The following is a 25,143-nucleotide window of genomic DNA, read 5'->3' as shown; positions in this document are numbered from 1 at the left end:
ACAGGCTGGGGGTGTCCTGCTGGAGAGCAGCTCTGCAGAGAGGGACCTGGGAATCCTGGTGGACAGCAGGCTGGCTGTGAGTCAGCAATGTGCCCTTGTGGCCAAGAAGGTAACCTGGGGTGGTTTGGAAGAGTGCCAGCAGCTCAAGGGAGGTGATCCTCCCCCTCTACTCAGGCCTGGTGAGGCCACACCTGGAGTACTGTGTCCAGTTCTGGGCTCCCCGGTACAAGAGGGACATGGAGCTACTGGAGTGAGTCCAGAGGAGGGCTACAAAGATGATCAGAGGACTGGAGTACCTGTTGTATGAGAACAGGCTGAGAGAGCTGGGCCTCTTCACCCTGGAAAAGAGAAGACTGAGGGAAAGCCTCATCAATGTGTATAAATACCTGAGGGGGGGGTGTCAAAAGGATGGAGCTGGTCTCTTTTCAGTTGTGCCAAGTGACAGGATGAGAGGCAATGGCCACAAACTGAAGCACAGGAGGTTCCAGCTGAATAGGAGGGGGCACTTCACTGAGAGGGTGACAGAGCACTGGAACAGGTAGCCCAGAGAGTTTGTGGGGTCTCATTCTCTGATCTTCAGATGTCACTTCTGACCTGGGCCACACAGTGATTCTTATGTTGGTAGAAGGATATAATCATCTATTTTGTGTGAATACTGCATTAATCAAACACATGTGTTTCTTCATATTGGTGGCCTCAAGTCTTTTGGTGGAGTAAGATGACAGCATAAACAGTCTTTACAAAAAACGATTATAGAAGATGTTCTTTTATAGTTAAAAGGTGGTGGGGTATTTTTGGGGGTTGTTTGGTTTGACTTTTTTTTTTATTATTATTATGTACTGTAAAGTCTATGTGAGAATAGATCTGTTTTCTAGACAGGAAAAAAGAAAAGTCTCCTAAATTGCAGGGAGAAGATGATGCTGATTTGGGTGCCTTACTAATCTTAGGGCTGCAAAGACACATACCTACACACAGTCATCCATTACTACGGAGCAGCGTGGGGAAATGCAGATGAGTTTTAGCTACAGTAGTCATGATAGCCTGAGGTGTAAAATGCAGATTCAGTTTGTCTGGACATTGCGGACTTCTCTGTAAAGCAGAGCTTGTTCCACAGAAGTCCTGTTATCCTGCGTTCAGTACACAGGTTCTACTGACCAATGTTGCTGTGGTTCTGTAATAACCAACCCCATAAGAGTATCCCCTTCTAGCTCTAGGATTGATCATATTTCTCCAGAATTTGATTCTTAAATCAAATTCAGTAAGGGCAGTATACCAAAGTGTCACAGTGTATTACTTAACTGCAAAGCTTACTGATGAGAATCAAGTAGTGTGAGATCTCACTCTTCAGTAATTGGAGTTATTTTGAAGCGTGCCTTCTGCACGATTCCACAACCTGTTTTCTGTGCTGGTTTAGCATTTTACAGGTTTAGGACTGTATTTTTAGCAGAACACAGGGACAGCCCTTCCTGCTTTTAGGGTGCTTCTGAAGGCTGCATGGACAGAAGTAACTAAAAACGTGATGTGAATGCTCATTAGAAGTATGTATGTGGTTACCCACTATTTTAAATAAATTGTTATTAGCCTTGTGAGAAAATGGGTATTTTTCTGTGAAGTTTGATTTTTGCGACCTAAACCATGCCAGGTGGATTCACCAGATGAGATTAGTTTTATGAGCTTTTCCTCGTGCACTTCTTTTTGGGAGTGATGGGGGGGGGGAATAGGGACATAAAATGTATGTTCATATATTTGTGTGTGTGTATGCACATGCAAATATGTCAACAGCAGGCAGGCGCTGTAGACATGCACTGCAGTCCAAATTAAAGTGAATGTCACTGTTCTAGTGCTTTTCATCATCTATGTTTATAAAAGCTGTTAGATAACAAATGTCTGTTTAATCTGTCTTTTAACCATAAATTACAATGTCTTGTAGGTTGTGCAAGTACAGCTGAGAGACTGAAGGTTTTTTCTTTTGCTTTTGTAAAGCAAAGCAAGGGAAGAACCTAAAAGCAGGGGGTCATTGGCATGACTGGAGTAACAGGGCAGCAGCAGAGCATTGGGACAGCTGGATTTTGGTGCTTGGGTGACAAAAAAAAACCACTACAACCTAGTTCATACACCTTTTGTAATATATGCAATTATCTTGTGGAATTTGTGATGTTGATGAAATATAACTTGATTGTGCATTTGTGCGTTAAATTTTATTCTTTTGTTCGTTTAACAATTAGAAGCGCTTCCTTTGCTGGTGAGAGTCATTCAGTCACCAGATGCCAAAACCAAAGAGAATGTCAACGCAACAGAGAACTGCATTTCAGCTGTAGGAAAGATAATGAAATTCAAGCCAGACTGTGTAAATGTTGAAGAAGTTCTGCCACACTGGTTATCATGGCTTCCGCTTCATGAAGATAAAGAAGAAGCTGTTCATACTTTCAATTATCTGTGTGACTTAATTGAGAGGTAAGGTGAACTCTTGACATTAAGCAGAAAACAAGCTCGTTTGCAGGTTGTTTGCATTCATTTTCTAAAACTGAGAAGCTGTCAGATTAACCTATGGACGCGTTAGAGAAGATAATTTACAAAGTCGTAACCGAGCCTTCCAGTGTGTTATTACTGTTCTATAAACAGTCACTGTTCTCATCCTAACATGTCTTGAAAAAAATCCTGGCAGCTTTATATGTACATGATGGGAGCATATCAGCTGGGAACTTCTGATGAAAGTTTCAGGCAAACTCTTGATACTCTGCTTGTATCTCAGCACTGCCCAGGTGTTTTTACTCAGGAACAGCATGCATGCACTTGCAGTCTTGTTTTCATAACCTTTTAAAATAGCTTTGCACCTTTTTGATGTTGAATATCAACGAAGTGTGAAGTAGAGAAATAATAGATAATTTCATGATGGAGCGTCTCCCTGAAGTGTGTAGTAATTTCAGTTACTGTTCAAAGCATCTTGTCCCAGAGCTTGTTCTTTAGATTTGTGCTTCCTCCTGCAGGTCAGGGATGGAGGGCAGGGATTTCTGGTGCAGGTGCAAGTTGCACTTGGTAACTGTGTACAGGAATTTCAGCTTCTGAATCATTATATAGTAGTCATGTTCTAGCTATTGGCTGATGCTAATTATTATGTCTTACTAGAAAAGTAGAAAGTAAGTCACTAAATAGGAAAGACTGTAGGAAAGCTGTGTTAATTATTACTGTGTATCTGTTGGTGCTTTGTTAAGGTAGTATCTGGAAATGGGTGATGGTAACTGAAGGCTCTATACTGATAATACCTCAGTTGTATTGAGATAGCATAATACTGACGTATGCACACACGTACAGAAATTGAGAGTTCTACTATGAGCACATTGCTCTTGTCCCCAGCTCTGTGCAGATGGCTCTGCCTTGTTACGTACTTCTGCATTCACAGCCCCTGTGTTCTAGCAGTGGTAGGTGGCAGGGCTGGAAGTGGAACATGTTTTCCACCCAGATCTCTGGTTGCCAGCACTCCTCTACTCCAGCACTTGGCTGGGAGAGAGGGTTCAGAACTGTTTACTTGTGCTGTCAGTGAGAGTGCTGGCAGAGCTGAAGTCACTGGTGCTCTCTGACACCAGTAATACAACCTCGTCCCACTTCCAGCACTGAGAGGGAAAGAAAGAGGCCCTTTTAGGCAGGGTATTTCTGTCGCATTACTTACAGTTCCATCTGCGTGGAACTCAACAGCTCCATAAAGTACAGAACTTCTTTCTGATAGTGTAGGCTGGTTAAAGAATCAGCTGGTTAAACATTAACAGGAGAGGGAACATTCTGTCTGCAGGCAACAAAGCTATGCCTACTTACTAAGCTGAATGAAACTGAAATGTAAACAAGCAGCTTAAGAATATGATATTTCAAAATGACTCAACCTACATTTGAAATGTTTACCGAACTTCTTTAGTTAAGCACTGATTTATTTGTAATATCTATTTTGATCATAACAGCAACAACCCGGTTGTCCTCGGTCCCAACAACTCCAACCTCCCCAGAATATTCAGTATAATTGCGGATGGTGAAATTCATGAAGCTATTAAACACGAAGATCCTTGTACCAAGCGATTGGCTAATGTTGTTCGCCAAGTGCAGGTAAACACTTGTTTGTTTCACACCTAAGAAAACATTTAGGATCTGCTTTTGGATCTAAGCAAACCATTAAATCAGTTTTGAGAGCCTTGTCTCCTTAGAGAGAGAATGATGCTTCAAGCAGTGATCGTGGAGATCCTTGGACATTCCTAGAACTGTTACTGATAAAACTTGGTAACATTTACACTTGGAAAAGGAATAAAGCTTGTCTTTTTGTCTAAACTTTTCAGGTCCCTGTTAATTGGAAAAAAAAATAGTTTTAAGATACATGCAACTAGGTGGTTAACATGCTAGCCAGTATTAGGTTTTTGGCTTTTGGCTTTTTTTTCTTTTAATTTCCTTCTATGAGTCAGAAATTGAAGTCTGGAGAGGAATCTGCCTATCTGTGTATCAGTGAACTCTACTGCAGAATTTGGTCAGCCACATGGTTCCTTTAAGGGTCCCCAGCATCCTGTGGTGACTTACCAATAGAGCAGAGGCTTAGGAACTTTGTTAGAGAATGAGTGCAAACTACAAGTAATTTTACCGCTGCCCTCTTTAATCCAGCTTAACTATAGGCTTCTGTTCCATGCTTCCCTACGTTCAGGGAACCACCTCAAAGCTCACTTCATTTGTACTTAATGTATTTCATGGAGTACTTCAGGTGCTGGGCAATGAGGATGTCATCGTTCTCAGTATTCACACTGCACTTTTCTGCAGTGTTGTAGGTGATAGTGCAAATGGGACAGATCTGATCCAGGCCCACGTGCCACCAGGTGGGCTGGCTTGACAGTTGCAGCACCTAATGATACAAAGTTGTGTGCCTGCCAAGCACATGGCCTACCAAATGTGTCTGGGATTTGGAGCAAATCATAAAGCTCATGGTATGGGTGGTTTTCTTGGTGGTAATTTTTTGTTTAAGAATTGTAGTTTATTTACTGTTACCTATCTTGTATCTCTCCACACAATAATTTGACTGCAGCAGAGCACTGTAAATGTTTATACCATGGTAGGAATTTGGAAGGCTGTATAGTTGCTAACAGTCTCCTAGAATCTGCGAAGCAGCAGCAGGCAGATTTTCTTCTCCAGTCATCTGAGTAAGCTGTTCCATTGCCAGCACCTGACATGAGTAACATTACAGTCATAGTTGGAATTAGATGCGAACTTTTTTCCTCGTGCTTAGGTGTTCTCATGCCAGAAATATTTCAGTGTAGTATCAATTTAAATTTCAGGAGTGCTGGAAGAGCACACTTAATTCTGCAGTGTTCCACTGTACACTGAGAGTATAAAATGCCTAATCTTATTTAAAACAAGCTAAACCTAAAAATAAAAAAAAAAATCATGAGGACTTTGTCTTCACAGAACACAAAAGAATTAGTATCCACTTTTATTTTTCTAAATGTGTGAGAACAGGGCACTTATAATAGCTGAAAATATATCAAACTTATATTTTTAAAAGCTTGTTTTATTGTATTTTACTGTACTTAAAGATCACTGCTATCACTGCAAAGGACAATCTGCTGACCTAAAGCCAATCACATGCAATATTTTCTTTCCTGTTATTGTTGTTCTAAGCCAAGGTGCAAGTTGTTTCAGCTGCTTTTGATAACCCAAACCTTTTTTTCAAACCTTTTTTAGTTTTCAGGATTTTCTGGTACCATTAGCACCAGCCCCTACTGCTGTTGACTTTAAAAGCTTAGCCTCTCAGCAGAGGACTCTGGTAGCACACGAGGTATTCTGAGACAAAGGAGCGTGTGGGTTTACGTTTACCTGGATAAATGGTGTATGCATTCTCTGTGGGAGGCAATTTGCTGTTCTTCTCACTAAACAGTAATCCAGTGCGTCTGCAGCAGAATTTTACACATACACACACAGTCATGCTATAATCACACTGCTCAGTTTCTCTCAAGGCATTATTGATGCACCAGTACCTAAAAGATAATCTCGTATTTAAGAACCATTCAGTTTTGCTTGAACATTGATCTTTTAACTTGAGTGTAAGGCAGAGCAAATGGTTAGAATGAAGAGTCAATTTGTAATTTGACCCAGGTAGTTGCAGGGAGTTCCCAGGAGTTTCAAATCAATTACTCCTGGTGCTACTTAACCACAATTTGCCTCTATTGAGCATGTCACAGCATCTCTAATTGAACCTGTGTATAAAACCAAAGATTTCACTCTGTCCTTTGGCGTATGTGTATGTTACAGGGATAAGCCCAGTGAATGTTGAGCTTTCTAAGCATGTGAAAGCTTAGTGTGTGCTTTAGAAGCTTGTCAGCCTTCGTAAACACAACTTCTCTTCTTTCTTTTTTTTTCCCTAGACATCTGGAGGACTGTGGACAGAATGCATATCACAGCTCAATGCAGATCAACAGGCAGCCATACAGGAGCTCCTGAACTCTGCTTGAAGGGCCTTAATTATCATCTGCAAGAAAACTAACTCCAAATAAATGTTTACCCTATTGTTTAGGTTTCTTTTGTTTCTTTTTTTTGAGTAAAACAGAACTGTAGTGCGTGTAGGCCATACTTCTGCAACCTACAGGCAGTGGCAGCAGGAAGAAGCATTCTTTCCGAACGGTGTTTAAATCGGTTTCTATCCCACAACACTGAAGAAGTTTCCTGTAAACCCTACAATAGCACTGAAGAGTATTTTTCTAACGGTATTAGCCATCCATATGATGGTGAAAGGGAAACAAGTTGAATTTTCTCATTAGACATAATGAATTAAGAAACAGCTTTAAGACCTTGTATTCAGCAGTAGATGTACGTTATAACAGATAAACATTTCTCTACATCTAGTGTTAATTGTATTAATTGGAGTGTGAGTCTTTGTAGGGTAGAAAGTGCCCTTCTGCCCAACAAGTTAGTAGATCAAAAGATGAAAAACCGAAGACACAAACATCGAGCATGAAGACCTCATTGATCGCACTTTCAGATTCCCAAAAAACAACTTGTACAGTGACTCAATGAGGAAAGCTGTTCAGCTTCCAGCCCTTGAATGTGAAGTCTCTTTGGCATGTCTGACAGTATCTCATTCACTCCTCAATAAATGACATTGAAACACAAGAAGCTTGTGTAGAAGTCCAGTGATGTGTGGTTCTTTTAATTTCCTCTTGTGAAAAGATGCAAGTGACAAACTATACAAGTCATGATTTTATATTGGAAACTTTGTATATTGTTGCCTATTACAGATTTTATGCATTTTTTGTTTCTTGACTTTTTAACAAATTTTTCACCCACGTGTGTAGAATGGAAACTTAACTGCATTCCTTTTATGACAGTAACCTTACATATCTTGACTTAATGTTTATCATGTTCAGATGCGATTGCATTTCATAACTTATAAAATGTAGCGTTGTTCCAGCTGCAAATGTGCAACCCGGTGATAACAGTAGTATGTATTTTATTTAAAGCAATCAGATATAGAATTGGTAGCCTGACCTGAAAGAATCAAAAACTGTTTCAGGATTTTGTTTTTTTTTAGTACTCCAAGAGCAATACACCACTTACCAGCTAACATGAAGCTAAAATAAACATAGAGTATCTGATTTCTAACAAAAGTCAGTGTGAAGTTTTTGTGCTTATATTACCTTCAAGATGTTAGTATATGTGCTGATCTTTATAAGCTTCAGTTTTTTACTGCAGCGTTTTTCAAGTCAATCTCAACAGTCCCTTAAAATACACAGATATTTTAAAAGAAAGTACAAGTTTTCTTCATAACAAGAAAATGTAGAAAACTACTCTAATGAATTTATTACGTGTAAGCTTAGTTTTGCCTCTGAAAGTTGTTTGAATAAAACAACACAGAATGAGGAGTATCAAAAACCATCCGAGATCGTTATATCCAAACATTTCTGTGACTTAAAACTGTCTTAGCCATATGGATTGACATAGTAGTTTGTTTAGAGGTAGTTGAAATAACACAAGAAAGTACCTACTGGTCCAGTTCCCACTGTGTTAAATATTTTTAATCTTGTATTTGCGAAGTTCAAGCATTCAGACGTCTGGAAAATGAATTCAAAAGGCTTGGATATTGTGAGATAACTATCAAGTCAGGTTACTTATCTCAAGCACAGATACTACAAAAATCAGCTTATTTCATACCCTTGATTTTTCCTGTTTAAAGTAGTATTGTTTGAATTTCACTTAACTGCAGGGAAAAAAATGTTTTGTCTTGCACTGGTTCCTCAAAGCTTCAGGCTTAGAAATTTTCTTTTCCTTTCTTTGGACTAACAGTAGGTGGAGGAATTGTAGTACGTGTGCTTTTATCCCTGAAGCAGCATTGTCTGTCTCTTCCTGTGATGTCTCTCTGTGGAAATGTTGGAGCTGCTCTCCTGATGGAACAATTCTGATTTTCCTTGCAGCCCAGATAAGGGGGAACAGATAGAACCAGGAGCTGGGGTTGCTCTGTGTGCCGGAGGCAGTGCAGGGCGGCTTTGTGCAGATGCTTCTGCCTTGTTAACAATAATGTTATCAAACAGAAGAGCACTGCTTCAGTTCCTTGAAGTGCAGAGGTCTCATCTTGCCTCTCCCCAATGAACTTGTTCAGGGTAATGCAAATCTTCTGTAGCATTTTCTGAACTCATTGAGCCTTAAAAACTCTGAATTCACTTTTAACCAATTTAAAATCTCCAGATCTCTTAACTTTTTTCAAGTCCCTTAGCTGATGCTTACAGGAACACAAAACTTCCTAAGCTACCAACCATTCTTCATCTTCCGCAAGCAGTGAAGTGCTGTTGCCCAAACAATATGTAGTACAACAGCAGCTGTATCTGCAGTCAATAAATAAAAAGTCACTCTTAGGAAGGGCTTGATGGAATCTAACTGCGATTATCAATAGCGGAAGGGGCATGATTTTATATCAACCGTCTTTCTCATGTAGAGCTTCAGACCGTGCTTCATCAAAATACTCAGCCACCGCATTTGGTGAGAGAAAGCACAACAAGCACTGTGCAACAGCAGCGGTCTGCTTTGGCAGAGCAAAGAGGAACCAAACCCACCCAGATGCCCAAGTGGAAGCGTTCCTTGTTTCTAGAAGCAGATCACCTGGAAGCTTAGGTGAGTCCCTGTGTAAGCTCTCATTATTTTTATTGTTATGAAGGTGAAACAAATATGTTTGCAGCTCTAGCTTGTTCACAGAAGCTGTTAACGCAGATAAACGCCCAGCCTCCTTTGCCTGGCTCTGTCTGACTTGTAGAATTGGTGTTTTTGATGCAGGGTTTGTGTGCTGCTGGGATTTCTACAAATCTAGATCTTTTAGTCTCATGCCATGAGTACAGCTATGTTGCACAGCTGGAGCTTTTTTGATGAAATAACGAATGAAGGAAGGTGAATTTCCTAATGACTGTGTGTGCGTGTATGTACAGAGTACACATCTGCATTTGCTCTTAAACTAGAGCTTTATTTTTGCCTTAGTGGTATCCATTGGGGTGCATGCATACACCAAGTCTTCCAAATCCAGTGAGAGTCGTATGAGTAGTAATAAAGGCAAGTGTTTGCCACCCAGTACTTTTTTCAACTGTGAAATATTTTACTGTGCATCTGTGGGAAGCAACCTTATCTTTTGCTGTTTAATTATTCACTCTTATTTATTTGTCAGCTTAACTGACAGTGCGTAGTTACACATCTCTTAAATTCTACGAAATGCATCTGTTGACTTCAAGGAAGCAGCAAACAGGGTCTGTGCTTCTGCTTGGTAGAGATTCTGGTTTTTTTTAATCACGAAGATGTTGGCATTGCTTCAAGAAAGAACATCTCAGGACAGTTTATCATCCATTGAGACATCAAGGGTCTGGCATAAATATTGGATAACAGTCGTGGGATTGATCTCACCTGATACTAGGTATCTGTGACAAAATTTATATGTATGTACTTGTCTGCAGCTCTTCAGTGAAGGAAAACAGATGTCTCGAGATCACGCCCTGTTTCATCATAAGGAAATGTTTGGTACCAGAGGAGATGACTGTCTGAGGGCTACTGAGTTGGCCTCAGTGGCTGGATTTTCTGGAATCTATTTTTTCCCTTCTCCTAGCATCAATCAATCAAAAATAAATGACTCCCTAAAAGTCGGACAGTCCCCCTCCTGCTTCTCACAAGCTATTGGGATGTTTCACGTTGACAAATTATCTGCTAATTAATCCCCATTGAAATGTGAGCTTTAGAAGACTCTTTGTTTCCAGGAGTGAGCTACCCCCATTGGGGTCTCCATTTGTCATCAACTTAGTTAGATTTTGGCTTATGTTAGCCTCTGGCTACCAGCAGCAGTACAACACCAAGTTCATACCTCTCTGCCACTACTGAATTCATCCTCACAAGAAAGAGGAAAGACTCAAGATACCCCTGCAAGCCATAAGCTCTTGGATCAGGAAGAGGTTTCCACAGAACCTTCTGAAGCAGAAGAGATACGAGGAACTGGGGGACCTCTTCAGGACACGTGAAAGCTGTACGTTCATGCCTTTACATACAAAATGCTAAGCTCAGTCACATCATGGTTACCCCAGTAGAAAAGCTGAGGTTTGTTGCTCAGGTTTTAGGACGTGTTTTTGCCTTTACAGCCCCTGAGGCCCAGCTGTTTGGTCTTTGTTGCGTGCTCTCAAATTTTGCTTGCAAAATTGGCTGATCGATTACTTGATAGAGAAGAAACCTGAGAGGGTGTTTGGTTTCTGATGATGTCTGCTCTGAGGGGACCGTCCACAGCCTCTGTCCGACCTGTTCCTGTCATTGTGCTGGACACCTGCAACGTAAGGTTCTCCACATGCTTACAAGAATGGGAGGTAAGGCCTAGTACGTTCGAGTCAGTTTTGATTTCTGTGGTTTTGCTTTCTCACTCGAGGTTGTCCGTGACCTTTCTTCAGGCCCGGGGAATTTCTGTAGCTGCTAACCCATGAAACTGATGGGTTGAGTTTGGTACCACTTTTGTTTTAAGAATAATTCAAGCTAACACTAGATGCACACAGGTATTTGTAGTGGGGGTTCGCTTATTTAGCAGTAGATAATGAAAATTTAACAGCAGTAAATACCTTAAGGGTTTGGGGTTTGGGATTTTTTAATTTGTTTTATTTATTTATTTGTGGTTGGGTTGGTTTGGGGATTGTTTTGGGTTGTTTTTTGGAGGATGCAGTGCCTCCTTCTACCAAAAGGAGGTTCAAAGCTCTTCTGAGGCAGCAGAAGAGCAGCACTGGTTGCTGAAATGGCATTTGGGATTGTTACAATAAACCTTTTCTGAGTCTTCCACAAAAGTGTGATGGATATTTGCTGGCAGGCACTCCCTGTGGGTAAATGCTGAAGCATTCCTGAGCTAGCAGTGAGTGCGGGGAGTTGTGAGTTTGCCTCGTCAGTGTGAGGCAGAAGGCTTGTCTCCCATTTTGTCCACACCAGTGAGTGTGGGGAAAGAGGAGGTGGAAATTTCTTCATATTTCTGTACTGAAAGTGTGACTGCTTGTGTGCTAAGAAGCTACAGAAAATTTTGGTCTGTTTGTTTATTATATCTGATGTTGTTTCGTTTGTGTGTGTAATAGATGCTGCTAACAAAACATTGTTCTTTAATAATTGCACGGTCCTATGCTCAGGTGATAGGATTGATGTAAATTAACTAACAAATTTAACATTCAGTTCATACATTATTTTATAAAACTAACATTAATTTCCCAGGAAAAAAAGTATCTTTGAATAAAAGTCGTGTTTTGTATTCAGACCTGTGATCATAGCATTGTATTTTGAGCTGGGGAAGCTAACCTTGCCGGAATTACTTTGAGTAAAATTGTGCAGCATCACCAGTTTTTAATATCTGCTGAGAATAAAGTGCCAAGAGACATTTTTACGGTGGAGATTTGTAATCGTAATTATTTGGGGGAAAAAAATATCAGGCAAAAATTGCCTCGTTAGGAGTTGGTATTCCTGCATGGGCGAAAAAAAAAAAGCCACCCTAAAAACTGCTAAAATGAGGCCACATTAATTATCTTGAAGAAGTGTGTGGGTACAGTGGTTGTATTTCACCACTTCTGTGCTCCAGCTAAAGTTTCTTCTGGCCAGTAGATGGAGATGATACAACTGAATACTAGCGAGCCATGTGCCGGTACAAGGCAAGTGTGCTAATTCATAGCCCCTGGTTTTTGGGGAGGGTGTCTCCAGCCAGGACCATCCTACAGGCAGGTGTTAAATCAACTGCAACTTGTGCTCGCTGGCGATGGGCACACAGGGCAGGTAGCTCGTCTCAAGAACTGCCCCTTGCAACCACAGAGACAAAAAATGAGAGAAAGGGGTTGGGGGGGGCTCAATCAGTAGAGATTTAACCACATCTTCCCCTATTCTCATCCATAGGGCAAGGAGGAAATGAGTTTCAGCTGAGGTCGCCTGCCAGGCTCTGGGAGCAAGTGAGGAGGAGCTGCGGCTTCTGGGTGAGCTCCTGGGGCTCCGTATTAACATCAAAAATGTCCACAAAGTGAGCAGAAGCTTACTGATGTTGCTGGGGGCGGCAGAGTGTAATAAGAAAATGCATCTCAAGTGGAAAGTTAAAAAGGGGTAACTGGATAGAAAATAGATACGCGTATGAAATCCAGGACGATGGAGTTCCTTCTTTGCCCTCATTGCTATTAAAATCATTTCACATAATATTTGTTATCCTGGGAAAAACAAACAAACAAACAAAAAAGATCAACAAATAAAACAGCCTGCCCCAAACCAGCAAGGTGCTGGTTTGGGGCAGGCTCACCATTCCTAAATATCGAATACAGCAGCTGCCCCCATAACTTCTTTTTCCTAAGATAACGTTTAATAATGTTTTATACGTCCTGACATAAGAGCAGTGGATGTTTTTTGTCTTGCCTCATGTTTCAGCCATCTCATCTGTGGTGTTTGGTCTGCTAAAGCCTGAGCCCCTTCCTGGTCTTATAGAAAAGATGCTCTGTTTTCAGCTGGTGTGCTTTAGGGTTGTTTTTCTTCTTCTTTAACACAGCTGCCAATGTTTTTCCTTATGAAACGGGTATTAAAAATTCAAACAACTTCTAAAAAAACAATTTCTTAACAAATCACCTGGACTTTGTGTGCAAACTGTGAGACTTGGGCACCTAAATATCTTCTCCTGCCCTTACTGTGAATTACCAGCCCTAACTTCCAAACACAACCACGCTCTTGTTGGATCATTTAAAAGAGAATCATGATTAGCTTTCCCCCAAATCTTAAATTTCTCTGGTAATACCGTCATTATGGTGGAAGAGAATGATTGCTTTGGTTGGAAAAAGGGCACCATTGAATGGCATTAGGCTGGTGCTCATTGTAAGAGCTCCTCTTCCCTTCCAGATGGAAGCTCACCTCTGCCTCGGCTTCATATGTAGTCTTGATGTTGGTGCCTGAAAAGAAGGACAACGAAATTAGAAACACTGAGAAAGAGGTGAGGAGTTTAATTCATTAGCAGAGCAGCCATCTGAAGTGAAACTGAAGAGGTCTGGGCTCTTTGGACTGGAAAAGGCGACAACTCGAAGGGAAACAGGGTGTGCATCCACGTGGTTATGCACATAGGGAGGTGGGTGAATAGGGAACAATTCATTGGTTCTCCTAACACAAGAGACAATGGTACCCAAATCAAGTGTTGGATATCTAGAACAACAGGAAGGGTGTTTTAGTACTTGGTGATTAAAATATGAAAACCATTTCTGATGGGTGTGCCTAGAAAAAACAACATGACAACGCCGAATCTCTGTACACCTCAGGTGCTCTTTTCTGCGTTTGTACCAGGCTGTGTGAGATCTGAACTCCTCTTCGGCCAGGCCCTATAGCAGAAACTAGAATAGGAATCACTTCATCTAAAACATATCTCGGTGCTAATATTCATGTAGATGTTTGCTGTGGGGTCTGACGAGGACATGGCAAGCAGTGCTGAGTGGTACATGGATTCTAAACAGGAGACAAAGGAGAAATAGACAATCAAATAAAAGCATAATAAAATCTACTTCTGCTTTTCTCTGCACCGTTTTCGAGCAGCCGACGTGTTGAGGTTTCTTTTTAAGGTATTCAAAGGTGGCAAATCTGAAATGCTGAATTTTAGTAAATAACCCACAGAAAGGATCAAAGTGCAGCAGAAAGTAAAGCACGCAGCGAGGCTCTCTGCCTGCCCCTGGTGGAAGATTAAACTGTTTTAGTGTCGGTGCGGTTTTATGAGAACTACAGACCCTTTGTTACTGGTCTTGCCTCTCGAGGAGGAGAAATTACAGCAGGAAATAAGGCTTAAGATTTCCTCCCCGGTGCCAGAGGGAGATATGGCACAGCACAGATGTGCAGCACCCAGCGCTGTCAGTGACTGCGGAGGGAAGAAGCCAAGCGGGCAGTGGAGAGGCAATTAGACATATCAAAGGGAGGAATGCACTCGGGAATCTGAAAGCATGAGATGATAGGCATCTTTAGGATAAAGAACCAGTTAAATTTAGTACAGGCTATTATTAAAACCCCGGCACATTAAAACATTTCCTGCGAGCTGTTCTGGTTAAGCCTGCCCTATTTGGGCAGAGTGCGTTCAATCCAGTTATGTATTAAGCTCATGCTCCTTTTGAAAACCAATATTTAAAAAATAAGATTCTTTTTTCTTTTCCTTTAAATTCTCCTGAAAACAGCAAATGATCACAGAAAATGAAGATGTTTTTAGAGGACGAGTGTATCCTAGTGATTACTGATAAACCAGAACCTGTAGGTTTCAGGTTTTCATTTTCAGTGCAAACTCTGAATCTCATATATAAATAACTGCAAAGTGGAAAACCATACAGCAAACTGAAAGACTACAGAGCACCATCATAGTGATAGGGATGCAGACATATGATATGCAGGCCACTGAGGAATCGGAGAAAGTTAGTAGCAATAGACATTGGGTATTTTTTTTCTCTTAAATATATTAGGAAAATGATCTACATGGAAGCAGTGGTAATGAATTACAAATGTTTGTATTAGTGGAAACTTTGGGCATGGGAAAAATGCATCGCACCTTGGCCTGTACCCTGCATCTCAAAAAAATGAAGGGATTATACACAAAAGCCTTCCCTGACCACCTTCCAGCATTCATCACTCACATTAAAAACCCCCAGGAAGAGCCCAAGCTGCTAGAGATGCGGGACAGGTCAAATGGGACCCTTGACGGTGACAGAGCAGAGAACACACATTTACGGGGAAAAACATGAAAAACAATTCTGTGTATCAGCAAAGTGATGGGAGACAAAGTGAAGACTTAATCTACCTGCCCTTCTAGGAAACTTTTCCTTCCCGAGTTGAAAGTAGAATAGAGCAGAAGGTAGATTTTACCACTGAAAATGTTTTTTCTCATTTTTCTCATCAGTGAAATGGAACCGGTACTTCATATTTTCCCATCTTAATTCCACTTTTTAGAATGGTTGCTTTATTTTCATCCACTGGAATTTTATTTCTGAGAAAAATAAATAAATAACCGCAGTGCACAAGAGATAAAAAGCAGGCAAATAAATGCTTTTCAAGTCTCTAATCATTTGATTATTTGATTTTATTAAATGGAAATTATGCAGATCTTGCTGAACTTTCCACAGTGAAATATTATTTCTATAAATTATTTAAGGCCTTTCATTTTCTGAACGGAAAGTTTCAAGGATTCCTTTTGAAGAAGGAATTTCATTAGTGATATTAAACCCAACCGAAAAAAAAATAAAAAATGATGGTCTTGTTTCTCTTTGCTCGGGTACGCTTCTCGTAGGAGAAGCAAATAAATTACCGCCCTCAGAAGACCTGGCTGCTGGTCTGACATTTAGAGGAATTGGCTAATTTCAGGGCCTGCGTTCGGAGATAGCGAAATCATATGCTGCACCGATGTTTGCCTTGACAGCTTTTACAGTCGCTCCCTCCAGCCAGATTTAGATGTTCTAAAAATGAAAGCAGAAGAATATGGCGATGGATAAGAGGGTAATTAAGTCACCTGTTGTAACTAGCTGATGTAGAAATCAAATGTTTGTCTTCCCATAGGAAGTTAGAGAGGACCCAGGAGAAACCCTGGACGTGACAGAGCATCAGATAAGGTTCCCCCACTACCACCTGTAAGTGGGGATTATCCAGGGAGGATTTATTTTGGCACCAGTTGTATTATCCTGCAGAAAGTCACAGCAAAAATACCAGCAGGGGGATGGAAGGGGAAGAGGAGAGCAAGAGAGTTATTGTTTTCATGGGAACTGTTAAATCTGACAATGCTCTGAGCCACTCTGATCTTTGTATTTGCAAGAGGACTCTTCTCAGCTGTGATTACTCATGGCATAAATTCTGAGGGGATGTAGAAACAGCATGGTTTTCTCTGTTTTAAAATGATATTTGCTTGTATCAGCCCAGCTACTTAAATGGTTCTTCTTCATCACAGCGTTAAATGGTCTCGGAATCATTTAATGCATTTAGTTGTAAAGTCCTTCTGGAAACCATCACGCGCAGACACACCTTTTAATAAAGTTTGCTCTGTCCAAAACGACAAAAAACACTGGAAGAAAATGAGCTATAATGCAGGGAGTTGTACCTCAAACCCTGAAAGCCAGGGACACGTTCCCCTGAAATTTCAAACAACAGATTTGGTTTTCCTCTCAGAAGAAGTACTGAAAGATTGATGGGGTTGGGTGGTTGTTTTCTGAAAGCCACATTCAGCAGGGAGATCATGGGCTATGATTCCTGCCCAGCACTGCATCTTGCGTGGCAGGCTCAATGGCACTTGATGAAGAAGCCAGCTCTTCCTCAGTATTACTTTTATTTGGTACTCAACATGTGAAATCATTTCGTATCTGCAAATATTTTCTCTTTCCATTATCACCCCTCTCTCCTTACCGTGACAGAGGAGGTATAGTGTTTCCGATGGGAATACTGGCATGGGAGGAATATGTATTTTGTCTTGATATACAGTGCTCTTCCTTCTTTTGGGAGAGAAGGTGAAAATGGTTTTTAGGACTGGAAGCCTGAATGTGAATAGCAAATGGATGTTCAACTATTTTTATTTTTTAACAAACCTCTGTATTTTTCCTTGGTTCCTATTTTCTCAAATGTTCTCACGTTGGCAGTTTGAAACGTTATTCTTTTACAGATAACAGTAATAATTTATTTTATTATTAATGTTTTAATTTACACTGCAGTACTTTGGCATTTTTATCCATTAATGAGTGCTTCAGAATTCTCAGAGTCTCTTAAAAAAAAACGAGCCTTTCTTTTCCCCTTGTATGTGCGCATGAGGTAAGCATAAGTGATGCAATCGCATGTAGTTTTGAGGAGCATAAATTTTTCATTAATTTCAAGTGAACTTTTTCTGAAGCTTCAGGGACGATTCATCTGTTAACCATTTCACCGGTGATCATCTTGGCACATATATGCAGCTAACGTAAAAAATGCATTCACCCTGAAACAGACAAAAACAATACAAGGTAAATATGACAACACATGACAGAAGTGATGTTGTATAATAATACTGAAGTGTTATTGAGAAAGAGGGGGGCTTGTTCTAAGCGCTTGATATGCAAAAGCTCTCTCTGTATAAATTCGGAAGTACTAGGGAACATTTTGCATATATCCTTGAAGGGCTCTCTTTTAATTTATAGTTTTATATGAGCAGTCAATAAACAAAATCTGGTAATTAACCGGCTGTAAGTGCTTAAGTGGCCCCCAAAGTTAAGACATGCTTGACTGCTAGGATTATACAGTATTATAAAAATTGTTAATTACCGTTGCTTCCAGCTATAGTTTGATGTTGCGTTCTGATGCAGAAGCAAGAAGACTTGCTAGTTAGTTCAACGTTACTAACCTTACCAGAAAAGCTAGTGGTATGATGATCTAAACTGAGGACTGCAGCAAAATCATACCGCAAACAAAAGCCAGTGAAGTGAGGGGAAGCGTGTATGCTAGGAAATGTGTAATAAAAATAATGGTGAAATGAGACTGAAAGAACTGGATGGAGAATTCTGCTGTGCTCTTGCAACTAAATTAGCGAAGACATAGGAGTTAGCACAAGTTAACTCAGTAGCAGAGGTACGTGCTAACGTTATGAGCACTAACATTAAGATATGTGACAGAAGGCCGAAGACTGACTAATCAAACGCCGCAGGTTTCCAAGATTGAGCCATAAACCACACTTACGCAGGAACATACTGATAAATCTAGCACAAAAGTATTTGCTGAAAGGGTCTTTGAAACAAAATTTCAGGCTCCAGGGAAAACATCTGTGGAATGTTTTATGAAAAAATAAAAAAAATAACAAAAAAATACTTAGGCAAAAGATGCAGCTGAAATACCCAGATTTCTACTAGGGCAGCACCTCAGCCTCTCTCCTTAATAAAACAGAAAAAAATATTGGAACTAAATGCATTTTTGAAGTAGTTTAGAAAACAGGCACAGATTAGGGCCAGAAGAACCATAGTCTGACGTTAGTGCAAACCAGACCAAATAACTTAATCCACACACTTGGGTTTTGAGTACCATTTAGTATGACAAAGTACACCGGCAGGCAAACAAGTTATCTTATGGCAGGTAAAAATGTGACTTTGCAGGCACTCTGCCATAACTACCTGTGTACGTACATGCACTCTAGAACCTCACAGCAAATAGGAGAAAAATTCAATGAAAAAAATAACCGTGAAACATCCCAACATAGAAAAGCTGTAAAAAGTGAGAGCTTTCCAAGGAGCAGTATTTGCATTCCAATGGAACTGCTGCTATTTCTTTCCTAACAGGGAATTAGGCAGAAAGAGAGGCAGCCTTTCAAGCCAGCAGAACCCTTGTCTTCCCTTCTCAGGTAAGGCAGAAGTGAACATTGATGTTAGCTTGGTTTTGCTTAACCTGAAACTCAGTTCTGGTTTTTCTCTTCTATGTCGATGGGTGCAGACAGATCTTGTGTGTTTTCTTTCATAAACATGACAATTTTTTCTCTAGAACCATTCTTTTTTCCTAAATTTATCTTCTTTTCAAGAAACCGGATGCTGTCTCTCTCTCAAATTCTCCTTTTTATTTAACATCCCAACAAATTCTGTATCTCATGCAACAGAGAAAAAAAAAAGTGACCTTGTATACTACGGGAACCTAACAGCAATGACGAATGCTTTTCTTCACAGTCACACCAGAAGAGTACGAGCTTCTGCCATGTGTAATTTGCAAGAGAGAAATCCTTTTCAGATGCTTAGAACAACTCTGCTTAGAATTGTAGAGAGCATCAATGGGAATGGCTGGGTGAGAGATGACTACTAGATAAACACCGTGAAAAACAGTAAATAAGTCTGTTTAGATGTCAGTCACTAGCTGTGCTTGATATTTCCAGAAGACTCAAGAAGAGTCAAGTAAATAAACCAGACACAAGCTCGTCTGTGGCTCTTGGAGAAGTGACCAAAGTGTTTTGTGTCATTGATGGCTTGGTAAGCTTACCATTCAAGATAGTATTTTACTGTTGCTTTTTGGAGCTCAGCAGTAAATGATCAGTAGCCGCAGGGCAACCTGCTACTTCTGTTTAGCAGGGAGAAAAGCTTCAAGGTCACTCAGACTTGGAAGGCACTGAAGATGACCTCACCCATGTGATGTCGATTACAACAACTCTTTGTTAGGTGTGAGTGAGGCATCAGTGATTTGGAAGCCTACATAAAAAAGCACCAGGAAATTCTAAATGTTATGGCTGACCCTTGTGGTACTGCTCTTACTGCAACAGCACCTTCATTAGCGGTTAAAGCTGCTGACAAGGTATTTGGGGAAAAAATAAATTATTAATTATGCCTGTGTTTTTAATCATGGATTTGTTAGAATTGCAGGTAGCCATTCCTCTTGGTCTTCTATTGATAGACCATGCGTTTTGTGTGGGAAAAAGTCTGGGGGAATATGACAGTAATTACTGCCTTATCATGTATTGACAACTAAGGGCAATTTCCAGCCTTTCAGCCAATAACCCATGTACTTTGCTGAGGTTTTGGGGCTGACCTAAGAAACGGAGATCTCTTGATCTCACGAGGTGGGCTGGCGTATTTTTACAGATACACCAAGGTATCGTGAGGTGTTTGTGCATAGAGGCATTGCTGTTGACAGCAGAGGAATCTGTCTTTGGGGGATTTGGCAAGGGCAAGGCTTGGAGGAGACAATATTTATGGCGTTCACGTATTTTTGTCTTTACTGCAGCGATGAAAATATGCTATCCGGAGATAGTGGTTGGGCTCCTCAAATGGTCTACAGCTGCTGGGTGCTCAGGACGGTAACTTTATAAATGCACAATTAGTTTATTGCTCCCTCCCGAGTCCGTGAGGGAACTTCTAAGGCCTGAAGCGTTTCCTCTGCATCACCCATTTGTGTGCTCTACCCCCAAATCGTCTTCAGGAAAAAAAAAATACTGGGTAAAAGGCAGGAAAAGGCCAAAAAGGGAGACACATCCTAATGCTTTAAGAAACGGACAGTGGTGTTCTAAGAGCCGCTGTCTGCAGTCAGTCCTGGGTGTGTTTGGGAGCTCCTTTGCCACAGCTTTATTTCTTCTCTGAGGGAATGGATGCGCAGCGGCTCTGCAAGAGGCGCAGTCCCCAGCCCCAGCCCTCGCCTGGAGTTCCCCTTGGCACACGCAGCCTTTATTTCTCTTGATTTTCAGGGCCGGGGAGAACCGAGGGGTCCCAGCCGGGCTCCCCTCACGCCCTGCCCGGCTCCCCTCATGCCGGCGGCGGGGCGGGCGGGCGGCCATGGCGAGGCGCCGCCGCCTCCCGCGGTCGCTGGAGGGGGCTCTCGGCCGCCTCCTGCCGCCGGCGGCTCCCCCTCCGGGCGGAGGCAGGCTTAGGGGAGGCGCGGCCGCCCTTCCCTTCCCTTCCCTTCCCCTTCCCTCTCCCCCCGGGCTGCAGGCGGCAGCAGGGGCTGCCCCCCGCCGCCTCGCCCCCTTTCAGCTCCGCTCCCCGGCGGGCGGCAGAGCCGGGCTCCCCCTGCACAGCCGGACATGGCGCCCCTGCTCCTGCGAGCCCCCCGCTGCCCTCCTTCTTCTCCTCCTTCTCCTCCTCCTCCTCCTCCTCCCGCCGCCTTCTCCTCCTTCTCCTCCCCGCGGAGCTTTTAATGGCTCGGACCTCCGGCGAGCCGAGCGCCACTGCCCCCGCAGCAGCCTCAGCGAGGAGCCCCGGCAGCCCCCGCCCCGCACACGGTAAGGGCGAACAATGGCACCGGGAGCGGCGCCCCCGGCCCCGCCGCCCCTTCCCCGGCCGCTGACAGCGCCCCGAGGGCGCTGCTCAGCCCGGCTTAATCCCATTAAATCCCATTAGAGCGGCAGAGGGGGCTTTCGGTCGCCCCCCCGGGCTGCCCAGGGGGGCACCCGTGGGTGCCGCGCCCGCCCCGAGGGGGTCCCCCCGGGGGGGGGGGGGCTGCAAGTTGGTGTCCGGAGTGGGAGCTGGTGGGGTGTGGGCCTTGTCTTTGGTGCTCCTCTGTTTTATTTTAAAGCACACAAACTCTGCCGGGGTGGTTTTAGTGATTATTTTTATTTTATTGAAGTTGCTGGCGTGACAGAAATGAAGCGGGCGGCGCGGGGCTCTGCGCGGGGTCCCCTCGGCGGCGGTGGCAGGACGATGTCCCCGCTGGGTGCTGTGCCTGCTCCCGACGCTCTCCCAGCCACTTTGACTCTTGCTCCTTGTGTCGCTTGCAGCCCGTATTTACAGCGGGGCGGTTGACACTGGCGTCGAGCCAGCAGCAATACAACTCTCCGGCGGTCCGCCTGAGCACAGCCCCAAACCTTCTGCTGAATCAAGACCCCATTTTTTATTCCCATTTCTTTATTTTCCCTCCCCTCCGCTGGAGATCCGCGGTGTCTGGCTCGGGCTGGAGCCATTCAGCAGCTCTCCAGGAGCGGGGAATCCTCTTAGCCCCGCCGCACGTGTGCTCCGAGGGCCGCCAGCGGGTGCACGCCGGGACGGGCAGTCCATGGGCCGGGATCCCCCGTGGCCTCCTGCCTCGCTAATCCATCGCTCTGGTGGCCGTGCTTCGGCTCCAGAGCCTCCTTTTCCCCTAAACAGTGAGGGTGAGGGCTTGTACCTAACACACCACTGCTATTCTTGCAAGTTTCGATGCTGGTAAGTCTGCCCAGACGCCTGGTTCGTTTTTTTCCCCGCAGATTGAAGCTCAGATTTAGCCGTGGAAGGGGTTGTTGGCAGCAGGGCCAGCTGCCGGCCTCGTGGGAAGGGGTTAGAAAGCTGGACTGCTCTGCTTGCCTTTTGCAAAGTCTTCAGGATGGGCAATTAAATCATTTTTTCCTCCTGCGCTCTGTTGTCTTGGCTGAGGCAAGTACACGAGGAGAGCGGGCAGCAGGCTTCACACGCCGTGACACGCGGCTTCAAAATGTCAAAAGTTGGTAAGAGACCGAATGTGGGACAGCAAAGCCTGACTTTTACTTAATGGCTGGATTTCAAATCAGAAATCTTTTTTTTTCCCTCTTTTTTTTTTTTTCTTCCTCAGGTTGACACAGTTCATTAGTCATTGTGCAATCAGTGTCTTAAAACTTGGTACTTACAACCCGTTTTTTTTTTTTCTTTTTGAAAGAAGATTGTGGGTGATGAATGACCAAAGGGGAAATGCTGCTTAAATGTGACAGTTTTAAAAAAAGAAAAGGAAAAGACTCGCTCTTGGAGATTCATTTCTGCATTAAAATTCAGATGGAGAATTCTAAAGTTATAGAACTATTCAGAGTTTTTTCCCCGCTGATTTTAGATTAATTTGACTTAGGAAAAAATCCAAGCTTCCACTTAAGAAATTCATCTACGATGAAAGCTGGCATTTCATTTTAAAAAAACATAAAATCCTCGGTGCTAATGAAGATGAGGCTGCCAGTGCTGGCAGTTTTTTGTGTTCTGTATCTTTGGTGATGGAGTTGCACAAAACTTGCTTTTTTTTTTTTTTTTTTTTTTTGCCTTGAAGCATCTTTGCATTAAATCACTGGCATGCTCTTGGGCTAGGACTTCTGAAAGAGGTTGACAAATGTGGTGACCCCCCAGCCTGGACTCTGCTAGAGGATAAAACCGGGGAAGGGTGGTCCATGTTTTCAGTGCTTAAAGTGGAAATCCAGTGGCTGGGCAGAGAAACTTCAGGGCTGGCAGCCCAGGGGGTGGAGAATCACCTGCAGGTTGCCAGCTGCGCCTGCGTGTTCTGTGTCCATACCCTTTCCTAAATTTCCCCTCATTTGAAGCATGTCTCAGTGCTCTCACCCTGTCCTCCCTGCTGCTTCTCTTGGGGAAGCACAGGTCCGTGTCTCGCTGGCCGTGGTGGAGGTCTGGATCCAGGACTTCGATACAATCCACTCATCATCATCATCTATTAAAAAATCAGGAAGTTTTTATTGCAGCTGTAGGATCGAAGGGCAGAACTTGATAATGCACCCAAATGAAGTTCCAGGGAATATTTTCGGTAGTTAAATCGCTGTGTTACGAATCCTGGTTATATTCTAGTGCACGATCAGGGTATGGGCTTTGTCTTTTTCATGCTGTGCTGTGAAGTTAGTGGAAGAGATTAAACTTACTGCTTTGGGGTTCTTTTCCTCCCCCCCATGCTCCCATTGTTTTTTCATGGTCCATGTCTATGCTAACGTCCTTATTTTATATTGTCCTTTTTTTAGGAAAGCACGATAAAAATCCTGTTTTTAGAGTTTGCCCACCAAGTCGCCTTGCTTGTTTTCCTGCTGCTTTTAGAAACTGGCATGTTTATCTTACGGGGGCCTTTCCAGGCTTAATTTCATGACCTTGAAAGGTTGCAGCTTGGGTGTTTCACATGGTGGGGCTTTTTTGGTTGGTGCTTTTTGTACTTTGCTGACGGGTAGGTGCCGAGCGGGCTGTGAAGTTTAGTTTACAGTTTACAGCCGGGCTGCTGACTTAGGCAGAGTAAAGGGGCGACTCGCTTTTCTGGCTGGGGAGGCACGGAAGACTAATGACAGGGGTATAAAAGGTCACCGGGCTCAGTCAGCTTTGGGTTTGCGCAAAATGTCAGTAAATTTGGCCTGCAGAAATGTAGATGAGTCAGACAATTAGGTCAGGCTCCCTCAGATGCGGGCACTATCTTGTTTGTAATCAATTGCAGCATTATGAGCTCTTTAGCCTTGTCTGTGGCGAGACGGAGTTGATTAAATGTTGTGAGAAGGGAAAATGTGATCCGCCTTTTGGGGGGACTTGATACGCAGGGTTCGAAATTCCTTTTTTTTCTTTTAATCTGGACATTGTGGGGGAATAATATTGAGGGTTTGGATGTTTGAAAAAGGGGCTTAAGGAGAAAGAATGGTCTCTGTTAGCTGCTGCTCAAATAAAATAAAACCTGTTGGTGAAATTCATGGAGGTGCTGGAGTACTGCTTTCTCTTGATCCTGGGGGGGGATTGTGATTTTTTTGTAACATGCCCTTGGATGTGAGGTGGTGAGTTCTGTCCAGTAAAATCTGCTTCGGTGTTGCTTTAGAAGTGGAGCAAAGAGCATAAATTGAAGTCATGGCGTTTGGATACTGAGCTTGCAGGAGAAGAGTGCTGTACAATGCACGTTTGGTACTGGTCGCAAGGAATTCTTGCAAGGGGTCATGGTATCTTAATGGTGTTTGCAGACTGTGTTTTGTACCCCAGGTTATTAAGCAGGGGTCATGCTGAAGCCTGTTGAAGGGAAGGAGGCAGTGCTGCTGCTTCCCTCGCTGCCGGTGCCTTGCCTTGCTCTGCTGCTTGCCTTGAAAAATATATATGGATTTTTTTCTTTCTTCCCCACCCTAACACCGAAGCCAGAGTCTGCTATCCCTTGGTGCAAGATTTCTAAAACGAGTAGTACTGTTCCTGATGATTTCAATCCCAGTTTCCTTCCGTTGGCTTTGCATCAGGGCCAAAGCGACGTTTTGGAGCTTGCAGGGTGACCAAATTTGCCACGATGAAAGCGCGTTAAAAGGTTGTTCCACTCCATTTGGCACGTGATTCTGCCGTCTTGGGAGACTCTTTAAGTTGCTTTAAAGTTAACTTCCAAGCTCTCTCCCTCGTTGGGTACATCAGCACAGAAGAGAAAAGATGTTGTGGGGCCTCTCCCCCCTCCTGCAGGACACCCCAGCACATCTCTGTGGATCCCACCCAAGGTATTACAGAAATCCTGGAGATGGAGATGGAGATACGT

At 42.9% G+C, this 25,143-nt stretch overlaps 2 protein-coding genes across 6 annotated transcripts in view; both read left to right on the top strand.

The window, feature by feature from the left end:
* IPO5 (importin 5) overlaps nt 1-7,151 on the top strand; it is a 39,279-nt gene extending 32,128 nt beyond the window's left edge. Inside the window, exons 24-26 of the mRNA XM_032191147.1 lie at nt 2,226-2,454; nt 3,951-4,092; nt 6,387-7,151. Coding sequence (XP_032047038.1) covers nt 2,226-2,454; nt 3,951-4,092; nt 6,387-6,473 — 458 coding nt within the window. The 3' untranslated portion in view covers nt 6,474-7,151. The remainder of the gene's footprint in view (nt 1-2,225; nt 2,455-3,950; nt 4,093-6,386) is intronic.
* A 13,739-nt stretch (nt 7,152-20,890) lies between these two features.
* The window catches only part of FARP1 (FERM, ARH/RhoGEF and pleckstrin domain protein 1), a 195,021-nt gene continuing 190,768 nt past the window's right edge, over nt 20,891-25,143 (top strand). For 3 of the 5 annotated variants that reach the window (XM_032207726.1, XM_032207728.1, XM_032207727.1), the window contains exon 1: nt 20,891-21,175. The gene's annotated coding sequence lies outside the window, so the exon portion shown is untranslated. The remainder of the gene's footprint in view (nt 21,176-25,143) is intronic. The other 2 variants (XM_032207725.1, XM_032207724.1) reach the window with 1 other exon arrangement.

This window comes from Aythya fuligula, chromosome 1 (genome assembly GCF_009819795.1).
Source record: "Aythya fuligula isolate bAytFul2 chromosome 1, bAytFul2.pri, whole genome shotgun sequence".
NCBI lineage: Eukaryota > Metazoa > Chordata > Aves > Anseriformes > Anatidae > Aythya > Aythya fuligula.
This window is presented reverse-complemented; position numbering and strand designations above follow the sequence as displayed.